A 19,309-nucleotide genomic window follows, 5' to 3' on the forward strand; every position below is an offset into this window, starting at 1 on the left:
TTTTAGGGGGCTCACTGTTAAATCAGAAACTGGTGACTGAGTCTGTAAACAAACATGGGCTCATTAATGTTGACTCACTGAGTCAGAGCGGGTCTGTTGGTGCAGTAAGCCTTTCTATTTGTGTCGTCCATCATGTGAAGGGCAACAGAAGCGTACTTTATCTGCTTTAATGTAAACCTGATACCTGACGGACATCATCAAACCATAATTCCATCTTTTTCCTCTTCACGGTTGCTAAGGGCTGGGGCCTGTCCCAGCAGTCACTGGGTGTAAGGACGTGATCACCCCAGACAAGTCACCAGAAAAGCCACTTGTATCAAGACGTGATTCTAGTTTCAAGCACATTTTTGTTGTTTCATTGGCAGATTCTTTTTACTTGTTACAATTCAGACCTCATTTTTGTCTTGAAATAACCTGAAATGACACATTTTTCTGGACTGAGTTGAATGTGGCTCATATCAAGTGTAATAATACATTTTAACTTAAAATAAGAACAAAACAAGTTGATAAAATTTCATTTTATTTTATTATTATTATTTTTTGCAGTGCTCTAGCTATAAGCTTCATCAAAAAAGGAAAGTTTTAAGTCTAATTTTGAAAAAAAGACTCAGTCGCCCTCTGGAACTCAACCGGTAGGTGATTCCAAAGAAGAGGAGCCTGATAACCGAAGGCTTTACCTCCCATACTACTTTTAGAAACCCTAGGAACAACAACCTGGTGCTGAGAACGCAGTGACTGAGAGGGATAATACGGAACAATGAGCTCTTTATGAAAGGATGAGCTGGTGCCACTAATTGCTTTTTAAGTTAGAAGAAGAATTTTAAACTCTATTCTACATTTCATAGGTAACCAGTATAGAGAAAAGAGAGTTGCAGTAGTCCAACCTGGAGGAAACCAAAAAAATTTCTGCTGATATCATCATAAGTAGAAGTTTCATTTTTAAAGTGGGTTTGCCAGTGAGTCAGCTGGCTTCAGTGCTACCAGGTGAGCACGAGTATAAACATAACGTGATTACTGCACAGCAGCAGCGGAAGTCAGAGCCTGTAATTCTACCTGTACAAACTATTCTACAGCTCTTTCCAACTACATGCCTAGAGAGGGAGACAAATTCATCATCATTTACCAGAGGAAAATCTGGCAAGTTTAATAGAAGCAGCAAAATAATGTTAAAAAAGAAAAAACAGGAGCAACGGCAACAGGCTGCATATACCATCAGAGGCATGCTGGTGGTGTGACAACATAGAGGTGAGAGAATATGATGAAAACAATGAATCAGAAAAGACTTTATCACTGAATCTCTCTTTCTGTTTGGCTTCAGACTTCCTTTAATGTGCTTTCATTACTTGGGAGAAAAAAAAAAAAAAAAAAGGTATATTCTTTCATATAACCAGAGTCTGCTGATGTTTCTTTTGTGTATCACTCCCTCTTGCTGTAGACAGCACGTCTGCACATCTGGGAACTGAGGCTGTTCTGATGAGATCCATCATGTCTGTTGATTCTGAGTCTGGCCTCTGAGAAAGAGACAACGAGAGAGAGGCTGTTGTATCAACCAGCTGCCCTGAGCTGAACTTTTGTCCACATCTAACCTCGGTGTAACCGTATAAACCAGATCCTGATTGATGCTAGACTACATTCACTAAGAGGCACTATAGACCCCTAAACCAGCAGCAAAGAAAGAGTTAATAACACACACACTGACACATTCAGGGCCAATAATCCAGACCTTGTATCAGATGTCTGTCCAACTGCATGTCACAGAGGGAAAACTTGAATATCTGACCCAAACTAACCCAGTGATTCTGTGTCGGCTCGCTCCTCCAGACTCCTCAGACCCCGTCTAAAGATCAGCTCGATGAAGGTCCGCTGTTTGGAGATGCTCTGGGTTCAGAGGGAGGTGCTCAAGCGTTCCTGTCCGAGATCAGCGAGGAGGACGTGGAGGTGCTCCGCCAGAGAGAGGAGGCCCTGCTGCAGATTGAAGTAAGAACATGTTTTCATATTTCAGAGCTGCTACGAGAACCGACAGTTGTCCAATACAATGACTCACTTAAACAACGTTATTGCTCTGTGGTTAAGAAGCAGCTGGAAAACAACACTGTCGCTTCAGGGCATCTTGTTTGTAATTGTGCCCCAGACACACACACACACACACACACACACACACACACACACACACACACACACACACACACACACACACACACACACACACACACACACACACACACACACACACACACACACACACACACACACACAGCTCTGTGAGGGATAGTGCCTGACTCAGGTAATGCCCATGGAGGAGGATTTATGGGTCCCTGGGCACACACATGCTAACACCCTCTTCCTACATAGCAGGAGGCTTTGTTTCAGGACCTCTGGGCTGCATGTGCAGCTGGTAGAAGGTGCTCTTTAACTCTGTTTGTTAATGCCAGAGAAGAGATGGTCACTACCACAGCTGATCCACGGTGACAACTATGTCCACAAGCATGTGCATTTCATATGATGGTATTTCCCTTCATATATATCAGCTTTTGACAGTCCAGGTAAACCTCTGCTCTCAGCAGATAAAAAACGACAAATTATAATTCCTCAAATTCTGAGATTTTTTTGGAGGATTTTCCCTCAGTAAGATAAAAGTTACTCCCAAAGCATCTTAAGCCTTCAGAGAGCTCCTAAGGTGGAACAATGTTTGGGGGAGGGAAGAGGACTTACTGTACGTTCACACCAAAAGAGGCAAAAGCGGCAAGCAGGCCCGAGAAAGCGGACAGCGGCCAAAGCGGCTAAATATTTTAGCCGCCTTGGCCGCTCGTCACTGACGTCAGAGTAAAATCACGCTTGTCATTTAAAGGAGCTGCACAGCGGACTTCACAGCAGCAGCTGCTTGCTGTTGTTCAACTTCAGTTTAAAGCATGAACATAATAAAATCACCATCTAATCAGTCACGAGCCGATTGACAGGCAGGAAGCAATTTATTAAAGAGATAATATTGATTTATCCACGACATCAAACTTTTACAGTTTTGAAAAAAACTAAAATTCTATGGTGGTAAGGAGTGCCCATTTGTGCATTTGCACAGTGTGTGTGTGTGTGTGTGTGTGTGTGTGTGTGTGTGTGTGTGTGTGTGTGTGTGTGTGTGTGTGTGTGTTCTATAATACTAAAGAGAAATACCTAGGAGCCGGACTCAATGTTAATCTTTTATTTAATAAATTAAATCCCTGAGCAGCCCGTGCGTATTGTCCTTTTCAAAATAAATCACAACCAAAATAAAACAATAATCTCAATGTTCATAAACCCAAAATCATGAAAAAGTTCCCAAATAACGAAAAAATACAAGCTGTCATTCTTCACACTATTTTAAACGCTCCTTCAATCCTGTTTTTTCGAGTCCTCTTAAGTCCATAACACAAAATGACATTGATCCACAAGAAACGAAAGATAAATCCTCAAGGAAGAAAAAAGGTAGCCCAGAACAGGCTAGTGAAAACCAGGTCACCGGCGTCTGTTCAGATCCTGGTGCACAGTCCAGTACCAAGCCATCCACGGAACCAAAGTTACATGCGTTGTTCCTACGGGCCCGCTCGGTCAAAGGACATCTCTACTCTGATTGGTTGCCACCGATTGCCGCTGAACTGCGTCATAGCTAATTACCATAAAGTTGACCGAGGCTCAACATATCTGGTGCCCCTTTTGACGCTTTATTCGCTTTATTCGCTTTAGCCGCTCAGTATGCTGAGGACACTTTGGCCGCTCAGGACGCCGGGCTCTCATTGAAAATGAATGAACTTCCGGCGTGCTTGCCGCTTTTGCCTCTTTTGGTGTGAACGCACAGTTAAAGAAACCTAACCCCTAATTCACTCACAGAGCATGAGTATTGCGCTCTACGCCAACAGTCTTGTCAATCAGTGCATTCACACAGCACACACTGCGGTCCGCCAGCACCCCAAACACAAACAGCTACCCGCGGCTGTTACGCTGCAAGTCTATTTTTGCCGAAGTGCACTGCAGAATCCTTGCATGGCAGATCGTACCAAACAGAAAATCAGACACGAAAACAATAAGAGTATCCAGTCATTTCAAAATAAAGCTCTCTGTTCTGGATTATAAATCTCATCCTTGTTTCTCAAAACTACATCACTGGCACATGGCCAGAAGTCGTCAGCAGGTCAGATCCACAGGAAACCTGACGTTTTGAAGGAGGAAAAGTAAATCTTGATAAACTGCATAATTCTATATGACACAACACATCCTTTGTATAAGTACACCAACAGAAAGGAGAAGGCATGGATTGAAGGTGCTGAAGCTATGGGAGAACCAGGTGAGTTTAACATGCTAGTTAGTCACCATGAAAGTACGTTGTCATGGTGGGATTCCTGCAGGAACATGTGGTTCTCCTGTGATCTTGTGGGCTCAGGTATCCAGCTGCCATGGGTGCTGCCCTGCGTGGTGCTGCTCCAGAGATGTATCCACTATGAAATGGTGTGCCCCAAAACCACGGTGCTGCGCAGCACAGCGCTCACTCTGTATGTGTCAATTAGGGGAAAGAGTAGGGGTTGGCGATATATATAACAGATGATACTATCCAAAATAATACTTTAACGACGCAATTTTATGGCATATCATGTTTTTGAAAATAATAGACAGTGCAAAGATGGAAAAGAAGAGTTGCTTGATAGTCCTCATTCGCTCAATGCTTGCCCCAGAAGCCAATCAGCAGACAGGGTTCAGTCACGTGACACAGTGGAAACCAAAACACTACGTAGTCGCACATGAAGGAAACATGCAGGAGTCTCACGTCTCAGCGGATGATCATTTAACGAGACGTGGGTCCACATGCCCTGCCTGGAAATGGTTTGGAGCGTGTTGCATCCTCACAGAGAGGGTGTGGGAGATGGTACTTGTGGTGGTTTTTCCAGCTCTCTGTCCACTAAACGGAAGGAGCTAGTCTGTGTGTGTAAATGTGCGCATGTGTTTGTGTGTCTGTGAACGTGTTGGAGCGGAACTTCGCCGTGTGTGAAACAGACAAATGACATCCCTCATGTAACTTAGATGAATAACATAACATTTTTGCTTGTGGCTGTAATCTCCGCTCTCAGTCTTGCAGCATGTACCCGCGCTTTTCACACTCGCCTCTTTTAATGTAAGGAGAGGAAACAATACATTGTTTTGTTGGCTGATGCTCTCTTAAGTCTGCCCCTGTCCTTGTACCATGACCCCTGGACCCAGTTACCCTCTTAATCCTCTGATTCTCCTCCACGAGCCGAGCCAAGAACAGGCTCTGCTCTGTGTCCAGTTGGGCTTTCTAGTTCTGTTTCAGCCATCTAGTTTGTTGTTTTGGTCATTCTGTCAAATCAAACCACTCGTTATAAGTACGCCAGCAGTCACAGGAAGAGCTGACAGCTGAGTCTGTGTCCACCGTGAATATCAAACACTTCAATAAACAGATCAATAAGCTAATCAATAGAATCAGTGTGTGAATGAGGTGCATTCAAACATTCAGAAGGTGTGTCATAATTAATTTAATATAGCTGAGTTTTATCTTCATGACCATAGACTGTGTAATTAATGGATGTAGTCTCCCTGACCTCACCCGTCTTTTTCTGAAACAGATTGTGAAGCAAATCGGCTGGTGTGGCTGTATTGAAAATGGGGCGAGCTAAGATCCAAAGGGCACACTAACATCCAAAAGGCACCAGTCAGTCACATGAGCTGTGTCTCTGATAACTTAGAAAAAAAATCCCCATCTTTGTGTGTGCTGATTCAGCAATCAGTGATTCAGACAGGAGACGTTTTTTTTGTGACTCTATTAATTTCTGCTATAAAAATGTCTTTTTGTGGCTTGGTGTGTATGTGACTTCCAGTAATCTTGGAGCCAGCCTGAAGTGGTTGCTGGAGAAACAGCAGGTGTAAGCACTTCAGCACTGTCATATATTTTTATACCAGAGGTTGCCACTTAGTTTCGACCAAGGGTCTGCAACCTCCGGCTCTGGAGTCTGATGCAACTCTTTCACTCCTTTACAGTGGCTCTTTGTGGCAATTTTATATGTATATAAATATAAATATAAATATAAATATATATATATATATATATATATATATATATATATATATATATATATATATATATATATATATATATATATATATATATATATATATATATTGCAATTTTATTAAATTGTTTAAATTTTGATATTGTTTTCAAAATTGAAGTTTTTGTAAAACTTGAAAAAATTACAGGAATTAAAAAAAAAAAAAACTTTTGCAGTATTTAAACTATTTTTTAATTATAAATTGATAGTTTTGCAATTTTCCAAAATATTTTTTTTTTTAATGTTTTTCCAAGTTTCTTTTTCTTTTTAAATCTAAGACAGCACATGAACAATTTCATAATTTCATAAACCCTCCTGTTTAGAAAATTATTTACAAGACTCTAACTATGTATAGGAATTTAAATTTACTTTATTGTCCATCAAAAAGTTTTTGTGGCTCCTGAATGACTCCAATTCAGGTGAACTGAGGCAAAATGGCCCCTATAAAAGTAAAGGTTGAAGACCCCTGGTTTGAAGGCATAGTTTTCTTACTACTTAGTTAATTTATAAAGTGAACACTAAAATTTTTAAGTAGTCGCATTTGACAAGAAACTTTTACCTCCCAATAAAACAAAAATAACACTGTAACATTTGTGTCCATGTTATTGATCTTTCTTTTTGATTTTGTACATGAAATCAAATATCCAAAACATTACACCAAAACTTCAAAGAAGATATTTTTGCCAGGTCTGTAAAATATCTGCAGTTGGAAACAAAAGACATTGGGATAAAAGAGAGTAGGGAAGTTAAAAGGTGCTATAAGATGGATGCAAGATTTCTGTCTCTACATGTCCTTTTTTTTTTTTGTAAAAGTCTGAACTCCTCTGCCCTGTCCTGAAATAACAGCGAGATTCCACTGAGGCAGCGTGGTTTGGTATGCCACCCGCAGAAAATGATTTCCTTGCTGTTAATAATCAAATGTTCAGTGCTACATTTACCGTTGAACGTTGTCCCTCTGCAGTGAGTTTTCAATGTGCATGGCCTGGCAGCCAAAAAATTTGCCACTCATGGTTCACTTTCCCACTCATGCATCCCCAGCCAGGAAACAAAATCCACACCGCCAACCTCCTGATCATAAGCCTGTTTACCAATATTCTCGGAGGGCTACATCCACTAAGCCGATTGGAACTTGTCTCTTATGAGAAATATTTCCAAACACAGAAGTATGCTGTGTAGTCTTTTACACAGAACAAAATAAAGAAGCCTGGGCCATTTACCTTTAAAGCAGTCAGGTAGGCAGCAGACAGGAAACACCTGAATCTTAAACTCTCCCGTAGAAAAGAAATCAAGGAAAAAAGAGAAAAGCAAACTGCTGATTTGTTTTCACTCTAAAATGCCTCCCAGGAGGCCAACACATGCCAGGTTAGTAACTAGAAACTCAGACAGGCTCCGTTGTTTTCTCACACTTCCAAAAGCTTATTAGTATTTTGTCACACTACCCCCATGCTGCTGCAGGATATTGAATGCTACCCAATTACCAGGTGCTTATTTAGACTTGTTTGTTCCTTTACCTGGGTAAAATGTGTGTGGAATCATAATGCCCAAACCAACTTTCAAAACCAGCAAGGAAGACCACAGCCTTCTCCAGATTATCTGGTGTGGGACGTCTTGAATCACTGTCGTCTGGAATAGAATGCACTTTATTGATCCCCTGAAGGGAGATTCAGCGTCACAGCAGCGATACAGGAAGGTGGAGAGTGAAGCAATTCAAGAATATATATATATATATATATATATATATATATATATATATATATATATATATATATATATATATATATATATATATATATATATATATATAGATAGATAGATAGATAGATAGATAGATAGATATCACTTACAATGCGGATCTAAAAGCTTCAAACATAAACACCATGGAACCAATCATCATATTTTTAAATGTGGTTATTATATTTACAAGTTGGATTTATCACACAAAAGTCCATCCACTCCCTTATATACAGTTCAACAAAAAAAAAGTACAATTAACATTAACACCCATACTTACAGGACTTTCTGGAATTCAGGTATTTAGGCAGTGCCTTCTCAGGTGGTACTTGAATGATTACTTGCTATTCAATTAACGTATGTTCAGGGTAATGTTATTTCAATGATTGATGACAAGATAAATAACTGTCCTCTTCAGCTGACCTGGTAAATGAGAATGAAGCTGACTGCATCTGACAACAGGCTTTATGCACGGATCACTTCCTTATTGGTGTGGAGTGGCTTGGGTATTTCCAGTTACTAAAAAAAACATTAGAAAGGGACAGTAGATGGTGTTATGATGGCAGAGATTAAATAAATAGGGTGTTTGCTGGAGTTGCCCAAAGAGTCCGTCATTGATATACGGAGAATTGTCCAGGTATCTATTAAAACACCATGTAGCAAATCGTAGAAAGGCTTTAAAATGTGTTTTTATTTGTTGGAGCTTTAGAGGTAATTTGCTAACACTAGCTAGCCTGAGCTAGAGGACTTGATTTTGTGATTAAAGCTATGAGCTTCAGGTCGATCATGCGTTAAAGTAAGTTTAATCATGTGTATATACCTTTTACTGTGTGTGTTTGTACCTTTATTAAAGCATAAGGTAAAAACAGGGCTACAAGAGATCTCCCTGAGAGCCCACTGATTCCTAACTCTGACAAGAGGTTCCTGTTCCATACATTCAACATGTTAGACATCTAGATGGAGATTATTTATTGTTCTTGGTAGGAGCTCTGATATAAAAACCTAGCACTGTGCTACTGTACAAAGGGAGACTGCATTGATATGCTAGCAGTTAGCATATAGTGATAAAACCTTGGTTTCAAGCAAAATTTCACCTATCATCAGTGAACACATAAACAAGTGTAATAGTCTCTCAAAAGAGGTTCATTTTAGATCCATTCAACATGTTACAAAGCTCTTAATCCAACAAAAATGATATAAAGCATTTTGCACTAGAATGATGCAAACATACATTTGGAATTGCATTGATAGTCTAGCAGTTAGCATACATACACAAAACTTTGTTTTTCTTGTAGAATATCAACTTTCATCACTGAACACATGAACAGATGAATAACTTCCTCACAATAGGAATTCATTTTCAATCCATTAAACATGTATTATCTCTCCTATACCACACAGCAGGGGTGTGAAGATGGCTGAAAGAGCTGTCATCCTGTCTTTGAAAGGACACTTTTGTAGAATCACAAGTCATTACGTTCAGCGCTTAAAAAATCAGGCCACAATTAAAGACGTCAACATAACTATTAACATTAACATTAACCACAAAGCAATGGCGAAAATGAACAGTTTTGGAGGTTTTGATGACAAGCATTCACTGGTATCAAAAAATAGCATAGCACTCTAGAGTAACCAGAAGCTAACATGCAATCTAGTTTAAACCAGCTATCTGTCATGCTTGCCTATTTGTTTATCGAGAAAAACAGGTTGAGTAGAAAAGACAGCATCACTCAAAAATGTAATCGTGTTGAAAACAAGCCTGTTCTCCACAGTTAACTATGAAAGTTATTGGTGCATGCTGACAGTGTTTGTTCTAATGGGACAGTGTGAACTAACCTGGCAGCTCTGTTCTGTCCCACAATGTTTGAAGGAACATAAAAAAAGAAATTTCCTCACCATGGAGATACCACTACCCATCTTCTTCACTATAGTTAGAATATGTCCTGCCCATGACAGCTGGCTATCAATTATTGTGCCCCTGTGTTTACATGTTATATAGGTTCCCCAAACAAACTCAAACTCATTTTTGGTCCGGATGACGCTTTATGACTCGACCCCCAGATAAATGATTTTTTTTGTTTGTTTTGTTTTTTGAGATGTTAAGTTCCAAGTTATTCTGTTTTATCCAGTCAAACACAGTGTTTAACTCTGCTGATAAACACTTTCCAGTTCTCTGAAAGTTTTTGCTGCATAATACAATGTTGAATCATCAGCGTACATTTGAACAGTGGCTTTACATAAAACTAATGGTAAGACATTTTTGAAGATTTAATAAGTTGAAATAAAAAGTATCAACTAGAAAAAAAAAAAAAAATGTCCATCAGAGACCTCCGCTTGTCCAGCATTCTCCAGTCAGCCTCCCCCTCCATGGGGTCCAGGACTGAGCTGGACTTCTTCACTAGTTTGTTCAGTCTCGCCCTCCTTTGTCCTGTCAGTTTACAGCAGGTAAAATCCTTTCGATATAGTGTTCTTATCCAGCATTGTGAATAGCATGATGCTACTCTGCCCTCTGGTATTCCCTCCGGTGCTGGGTTAGCACAGCTAGCTCGTCCATCTTTGAGTTAATTCTTACGTTCCCCATAACCATGATGGAAGGACAGGTCGGTGTCATCTCCTTTCAGCTCACACACAGCAGCACCAGCGCGTCGTCCTCACTTCCTCTTTTCCTCAGCTCTCAGGGAACATTGGACCTAGCACTGGTTAACACTAGCACACCACAGGCTGCTCAATACTTACCTTAAGAGGACAATGACAATGCACCTAAATCACTTTTATTGTGCACTGCAAAAACTGTAGTGGAAGCAAGTGCTGTGTCTTATTTTGTGTAAAAAAGATCTTGTGAGACTTAGTATGAGCCATATTCACATTGACAAGTTGAGGAGTCAAGTCTTCATTTGAGGCATTAAAGAGACAACACTAATTAATTTCTTGTAAAGGGTAAAAAAAAATATTCACCGCTTTTTTAAGAAATATCTACAGAATTAAATTCTCATGTTACATCATTGATTATTTTAAGAAACTTGAGAAGTCCACTTTTCTTAGCCCACACATTACATTGATTCTGATGATCTGAAGATGATAAATCCAGCAGAGGATATTTCACACATTCCTCCTCCACAGGCTTGTGTTTTATCAAGCTTTATTTTTATCATGCATGGATGTTCACATTTGGGAGGGGGATTCTCTTAGTGAGACACAAAAACTCAGTCCGGTTTGGACTAAGCAAAGATTTTGGTATAAATTCAGAGGCAATAAGACTCGACTGCTCCACAAACCAAACATGGCCTCCTCCTTCACACCTGCCATAATTACAGCATGGCAAACAGCCTTTATGAGACTTCTGCTCAGATGACCTTTACAGCTTATTGTGTAGGAGGACAGTATTACACATCAGCCCAGAAACTCTGGCCATTACATCCTCTGCACACCATCAAACAGTTTCAGAGTTATTAAGGTGATGAAACCCAGCTCATGGTGCATTATTGTGTCAAAATGAAATCACGATTTAAACCTTGGCAGTGACTGAGACATCTGAGGAAAAGAGAGTCAGGATGTCACTGAAGTGAGAGCTTACCATGGCCTCAAGAAGTGGTTTTACTGCCAAAACTTCACACCACATTGGAGTCAAAATGAAACCTTAAAGAGTGGGTGTTGTTCCTTTTTAGTCTTTAAAGCCCTGCTTCCACCAAGAAGTCCAGTTTAGATCAGTATGGTTTGGTACATTTGAGTCCTCATGCTGAAAACCTGACTTGTCACATATGTGACTCCTATCACTCTCAAGACGCAAGAATAAAAGATAATTCATCTTTAACAAAGGAAAATTAAAAAACAAAGTAGCAACTTACAGTGACAGATGAGTGGCTCTACTCTGATTACTGGATTGGACATAGTAACCTGTTAGATTACTCCTTGATGAAAAAAGGTGGTCATAGAGTTTGGGATGCACCCATCCAACTTTTCTGGTTCTGATACTGATCCCGATCCGGTACCAGTGTTACATAGAAACCTGCATGCCCTACTGTGGGATAAGACTGGTTATGTTTTGTTAAAAAGGCAAAAAATGAGAATATGGAGTTACTGAACTCAACATTTTTTTTTAACCCGAGGTCGCCAATTTGTTGATCACGATCGATTGGTTGATCTTCGGAGCTTCCACAGCAGATCTTGAAAATAATAGAAAAATGAATCACTCTGCATCAGGAAGGATTATTCCCTGAAACACGCACTTTGTAGACAAATGCGTACCATGGCTGGATACGCTGCCTAAAAAAAAATCAAATCCATGCTTACTATGATCATCTACAAGAGTTTACAGACGTGTTATCATTCATCTCAGAGTTTTCTATGCTGTTACATTTCACATCATAACCTAAGTATCTGAGTCACCGAAAAAGCTTCTGTTCTAAGCTGTGTCCAGATTTATAAGATTTACAAGCTGAAGTTCTCTCTGTCACTCTTTGTGAGTTATATTTACTTTAACCTTTATCTTAATCAGTTTGTGGATACTGTAAAGATGAATGCTGCGCACCGGCACTTGCGCACATCAGCTTTCTGCTGTCTTTTTGGGACAGAAGTTTTAATTTGTCTATCTTTCTCTTCATTCTTTAAAAATCAACAGAGGAGTTTTCCTCCAGCTTTTATCAAACCTGAAAGCCTGTCAGCTTTCATAAAACACATTACTTTGTGTCTCTGTGCAGGGGCGTGTCCAGACTTCCATACTGGGGTGGCTTTTGGGGGGCTCACATACAAATTGTCATCATTTATCTTATTTATCTTCATTTTCTAAGATCTATAAACAGCTATGACTGTATACATATTAAATCCCAGGTTGTGGTTTGGGTATAAAAGATGTTCTATACATAATATTTGTCAGCCAGTCTATTATCTTAAAGCAGTGCTTTTAAGACTAAATAAAAAAAGATAAACTTTTGAATTACTACAACAAGGAGGTTAAAGCAGTAATGGCAAGAACATATTTAATGAAAAGAGGTTTGTCTGCAAAATTCCTTATTAATCAGTTAATGGCCATATTAATTTGATAGACAAATCAAAGAACAGGAGTCATCTCTTTGTCAGCCACCCTACTGAGTATCTCTCACTGGCTGTTAGTAGCAATGAGCTGACAAGGCACTCACAGACATGTTCAGTCACAGCCATCTCACATGTTTGTCTTTTATATGATGTTTAGAAGCAATGCTGCTTTGACATGTAACTGATGTTAACTGCAGTTAACTGTATAGCATTGATTGAGAATTAATTCAGCACATGTTAAAGTTCCATTTTCTAAAAAAGGAAAAAAAAAAGAAAAAAACAAAGAAACAAAACAAAAAACAAAAACAAAGGTAAAGTTATAACATCCAAAGTGTTTCAGCAGGTAAGCAAAACAGCTTCTAACACTTACAAGGAACTTGAGTATAATTCATAGAACCAGGCTCCTTAAAACTGGAAATACATAAAGTTTTCCATTTTTCTTCAAGCCTTCAATAGATAGATCTTGCATTTCATACAGGTTGGGTTTAGAGGTCTTGGGCTTAAAAATGTTGCTGATCACTGATTTAAACTACAAAATATTCAAATGTTTACCAGTAAAGCAAAGCTTCAGAATGTACAGAAATTCTATTCAACGGTAGACTTTTATGCTCTGTCAACTGCTAATGCAGTAAAAAACAAAGAAAGTGCATCAGAGGTAACATTTCAAATCAAGCAGCCCAGGTTAAAAAAAAAAAAAAAAGCAAAAAAAGCGTTGGTTCTCTGGATCAGCACCATGGATCGACCCCTTCCCACTGGGCATCGATACACTGAGACCCGATACCAGGATCAGTAACAGTAGAGTCAGTTGCTTGTTTCAGCCTCTGTCTGAATCACTTGGTTTTAGCTGCTGTCTCTGTTAGGCTCCCTGCCCTATATATCTCTCTTCCCTCTGATTTGCCAGCCTTTCTAAGGCCTGTCAGGGGTAGAGCTTTGGGTGGACCTTGGTGTTTAAGTTCTTATGTCGCGGCCACACCAGACGCAAATTCGCAAATTTAAACGCGCATTATGCCTGTAACGCTCAGCATGAACGCCCCGAGTCTGGACGCTGGACTATTTTGACGAGCTGATGGTTGACGCACATCACTGTGCAGGTGGAGTAGAGCCCACTCATATAAAGACCAAAAGCCCAAAAGAGCATCTGAAAAACAATGAGCTGTGGTTTCAAGAGCATGACAGGAGAGTGTGTGAAAGCCTTGGAGATCACAATCAAGGCCTGCTGCCTCTCCCTGGTTATCCACCTTCACTGGCCCTGCCTGGCTGTTCCCTGAGACCTCATCCTCCACCCCCCCCGACCTATGATCCTGTAGGTCTCCCTGGGGATAATGAAGGGGTCGAGGAAAGAGAGGACAGCGGAGAACTTCTAAATTTTCCCTGGCTCTACTCCTGCCCCACTCCTTCCTCCTCTCTTTTAGGTAGTCCCTGGGGCTCTTCCATCATTTACAACAAAACTCCACAGAGGAAAACACAGTCAGACTCAGTGATAGCCCGAACAGGCAAATCCAGCTGGAAACAAATATTGACAGAGCTTACCTTCAAAACCTGTCTCCTTAGCGACTTTCACCCAAGCCTGCTGCTTTTTTCTGCTCTCTGTAGAATACACTCAACGTACACACCGCACAGATTATTTTCTCCTCCATCTTCCAGCGGGAATGGAGTCGGAGCAGATCATCTCTGATTGGCTGCCATGGCACAGCCTCACATGAACTTGCGTTGAAAGTTCAATATGTTCTACTCAAGTGTAGAGGCGTCTGATGCCCCAAACACGCCCACGCTCCAAACGCGCCAAACAAGCTGTCCGGGGCAAAACCACACCCTTACATTGACTTTGTATGTAATCTCGATGCAAATTCGCATTTGGTGTGGCCGTACCATCATGTGAGGACTGGTGTTCTGGAGATCTGGTGTTATTTTCAGAACAGAGTGTTTTGGTCAGTTAACAGACCGATTCAAGGATTTCTACAACATATGAATATGTAGAGGTTCGTAAATCTGCACATGCTCAGTCTGAACATTCAGCTTTGTTACTTTATACCCAGGATTAAAATATGAGACAGCATAATACCTCCTTTATAGGTAAATTACTTTGCATATCCACCCAGCCAACTCCCTTCAGGCATGTGTTGGAAAAAAAATAAAGCAGTTACTTCGAATGACATGTGAAAGCAAATCAGTGCAATAAATATTTGTCTTTGAAGATAGGGTGTGTAAAATCAAGTTTCTTTATTTAGGATAAAAGGTTTTTTTTTTTTTTTTTTTTTTTTTTTTTTTTATTTAATCCAGTTCAAAGGCTGCATTTCTTTTTAGTAGCTATTATAACGGAAGCATCTCCATATTTCTACCTTGATGCATTAAAAAGGAGTTCATCGATTTCTCTTCATGTGGACACCAGCTGTGATGCAGACATCCCTCCTTTAGCAAAAATAAATCCTCTGATGATGTTTTAAAAACACTTTTGTCATCCATCCCAGAAGTAGGAGCCAGCACTAGCAGAGACAGAAGCCGTACACCAGGTACCACAGCCTGCTTTAAAGGCCAGCCTATACGTGGCTGCCCAGCGTTGACCTGCAGATTTCCATCCAGCAGTTTGAAGACTAATGATAATGTTTGAACAGTGCTTTGCAGCATAATGAAGACGTATCTCCTTACCCAGTTGGAGCTGTCTGAACTTCATCAACGCCTCGAATCAGCTAATCCCACCACAGGAGCCTGGCTGAATAGGAGCGGGAGGAGGAAGAGCATCAATCTCTTCCTGCAGAGTGACACAGTGAAAGAGCGGCGGCCCGAATGACAGCTTCATTTCAGCAGCACTGAGATGAGCCAGCCAGAGGATTGGTGCTCAGACAGGCCTGTCTGGCTGCACTTTAGTCATAGCATCATGGATGAGTGTCATAGTCAGTGCTCAGGCAGGTGCTGAGAGGCTTGACGTTCCTCCTTTGGGGAGAGTGATAGTATCTGACAATGTGCTTTTTCACCTCTGCACCACCCTCCCTGCCCAATCCCTTCATAGCACCATGTCAGCAGAGTTTATGTGGGTACTAAAACACTCCCGTTTCCTCACTGCTGTTCTCCCAGAGGACCAAGACAGCCTCCATCATGTCATCCTTATCAGTCCTGTGCTCTAGAAGAGGTTTGAGGTGAGGCTGAGGTTCATTTTTGCCTTCCTCAGAAACTGGACGTAATGTGTGTGAGCTCTGCAAAGACAGTCAGACTAAAGCTGGTCTGACAAGTCACGGTGCACCATTCATAGCAGGAATGACAAATCCTTTTCACACTCATCTTTACACCACAATCATGTTTCCACGAAACTCAGTCCAAGACCTTAGAGCGTTATTAACATGTGAGAGACGGAATAAGTGAGGTGATGCTGTTAGACCTGGATTACACTGTGTTCTTAAAGGGGCAGTGAGGAGTTCAAAGGTTATCTTGAAAAAGTATCCCTTCTAGACCTGATCGCAATCCACACTTTAAAATGTGACTATCAGCGCCAATATAGGTTATTTTGAAATGCGTCTTCATAGCTTTCTGATCAGGTTGAGCAGGACCAGATTGATTTGTGGCACGTCCAAGTTTCTATGACAACACCACACCGGCTGATGAATTTGCGTAGAGATAAGAGAGATCTGTGTTTTTCACTGCTGAAAACAATTTATGTGATTAATTTTGTAGTGATGGTGGACACTGGAGCCTAACTGTCAGACAGAAAAAGGACAGAAGAGCAGAAGAAAGAGAAACAGGAGAGAGATAGCGCACAAGCTAAAGGCTAAAACATGAGCTAAAGGCTAGAACACAGGTTAATCTGGTTAAACCGCTTGTTGTCAAAGTTTCAAACAACAGCGCTACATGACTGTACCAATACTTATCTTAGCTCATTGTCTTGTATCCGATAAAAGGTTGACGTACACAAAGATAATTTGTTCCAGTCATGCCTGTTTGAAAGTCACATCTTTACAACAGTGTGCATGACACTCCTGGCGTGGCAGTTCAGTTAAAACTACCCAATACTCATAACACACACACACACACACACACACACACACACACACACACACACACACACACACACACGCACACACGCACACACACACACACACACACACACACACACATATATATAAATATGTGTGTGTGTGTGTGTGTGTACGCCAGGAGTGTCATGCACACTGTTGTAAAGATGTGACTTTTAAACAGGCGTGACTGGAACAAATTCTCTTTGTGTAAGTCAACCTTTTATCGGATACAAGACAATACAACAAATATGAGTTGTTTTACCTTAAATCCAACTTATTTACAAATAGTATATTCAGTTTTATTCAAAGCCTGCTTTAAATAATGTGACAAACTGTGCTTAAAAAGAGTTTATTCAGATTGAACCGGTCCAGCCTCCCTTTAGACACTCATTTCTCTGTCCAAAAATGTCCCCTAGCCCGTCTTAGAGACTTTTAGTCTCAAGCTGTCGGGTACTGGACAAACTGAAAAACAAACCTGGTCACGTTTGCAGATCACTCAGAGCTCAGTAATGGAATTTTTGTGCATATTGTCCTTGAGCATCGTTTTATTTTTCCACATGTTCTGACAAGAGATAGAAGTCAGAACATCAGTATCCAGCCTCTGCAGCATAATCCAGCTCCTGTTAAACCGTCACCTCACGGCTGCACTTTATATGCTTTGGCACCAAGGATCATTTCATCAAAAATGAATTCATAAAAAAAAGAAAAAAAAATCGCTCAGGGCGTAACAGAGGACAGATTTCAAGGGGAATTTGAATACAACACCTGGCCTGGTAGGAAAAAAAAGAAAGAGGGGACCACAACAAAGCGTGTCTGTCCTACCAACGTATCCTCGGGACAATCCATCCACCGTTTACCCTTGAGTGGAGACGACTGTATAGGGAGCCACCAGAAAATCATCCCAGGAGGAACACACTCAGACGTTTTAACCCTTTAGCAGGAAATGTCTCAGAGAAAGTGATTTATTAATGAAAGCTTTTGTTATTAATCCTGACAATCAAAGCTGCATTGACACCCCCCTCTCCACACAGAAGCTAATAACACAATGTCAGACTGCGTTCTTGGCACTGGCTCCTTAAAGACAATGAGAATAGCAGCCTTCTGTGAAACCCAGCCCCTGATTCTCCACTTCAATCTGATTATCAGTTAAAGCTCACAAAGACAGGTGTCAGGTTCCCCGTGAGTTCCACTCCTCACGTCTTTTTCTCTTACTGTAGGAGGAAGACGAGGAAATAATCAACACTGCAGGTAAATGAAAGCGTTTCAGTGTGAGCTGGAATGAGTGCAGCTGCAGTCATGCAGACAGTATTCAAATACGCTGCTAATGAACTCTCACACTTTGCAGAAATTTAATTGACGTGAGGGTAAAAGTATTGATGTAAAAGCCTCTTTAATAAAAGATAACTCAGTTACAGTTTTTAATTCAAGAACATTACTACCTTTATTTCATGTGCAATGCAGAAAGATTCAGAGGACGGAGGTTTGATTAAATTTTAATTAAAATGTTATACGGTGAATAATGAAAGCAAAGAAAGCCACTTCTGTCCTTTTTTCCTCTGCCTGATGGACTGCCACCGCTAAATACACAGCAATCAATTCTCATACAAACACAGTTAAAGTTTCAGCGAAGTAAAGACCCTCAGGCGAATCAGTCCTCACTGAGTACATCTGGCAGTCTGCTGCACAGTCTGCGGCCATGTGGCAGGGCTTAAAAGTACCCAAAACTTTTCAAGAACATTTAACCTCCTTTATACTAAGTCTCCACTTTACAGATTGGCATGCAAGAGGAACTGCACAGTGGGGGTTCAACGTCTTCAGGCCAGAATCCAGCAGAAGTCACAAGGACTACCAGTACCAAGAGTCTGAGCAAAGAGAGAAAAGAGTTTTATTACAGATAAACAAAGTTTGACTGCTGATTTATGACCTGATCAATCCCAATGAAATCTGAAAAAGAAAATACAGAAATGGTGGAAATTGAGCTTCTTTATAAAACACACTTAAAGTGATACTGTGGGATGGAACAAGTTGGGTCCTATCACAAGGTTTAGGGCAGAAATGACCCCTACAGCAGTGTTTTTGTGCAGCAGAAGCCCAGAGCGCTCGTACCAAACACCCCCTCCCTGCTCCTCTGCAGGTTTCCTCTGCACTCAGACGGGGCCATATTTTACTTGACCAAAAACAAAAATAAACAGACTCCCACCCAAAAAATCTGATATCGGTCTGCATTCACAGGCCTCCACAGAGAGCTGACCAATCACATGTTAGGGGGTTTGTAGAATGGGGAGTTAACGCCTCAGGTACGTCAGATGTCTGCATTTTGGCTCTGCTCTGTTGCCTGTTGACTGCGTCTGTCAACTCATACCGGCTACGTGTTCAGTCCAACAAGCTGTATGTCTGACAGACAGCTGCAGTCATAGATCGAGGAGTTCCTGCTCGTCCCTCTCCATTGAT

At 40.8% G+C, this 19,309-nt stretch overlaps 1 protein-coding gene across 1 annotated transcript in view; it reads left to right on the forward strand.

Annotated features, from left to right (window-relative positions):
- Positions 1-19,309, forward strand: part of tsnare1 (T-SNARE Domain Containing 1) — a 247,546-nt gene that overhangs the window by 129,176 nt on the left and 99,061 nt on the right. The window contains exon 8 of the mRNA XM_074683894.1: positions 1,822-1,977. Within this exon, the coding sequence (XP_074539995.1) occupies positions 1,822-1,977 (156 nt within the window). The remainder of the gene's footprint in view (positions 1-1,821; positions 1,978-19,309) is intronic.

This window comes from Halichoeres trimaculatus, unplaced genomic scaffold, assembly GCF_033239565.1.
Source record: "Halichoeres trimaculatus isolate MK-OKI-2021-1 unplaced genomic scaffold, fHalTri1.1 fHalTri1_scaffold_12, whole genome shotgun sequence".
Classification (NCBI taxonomy): Eukaryota; Metazoa; Chordata; class Actinopteri; order Labriformes; family Labridae; genus Halichoeres; species Halichoeres trimaculatus.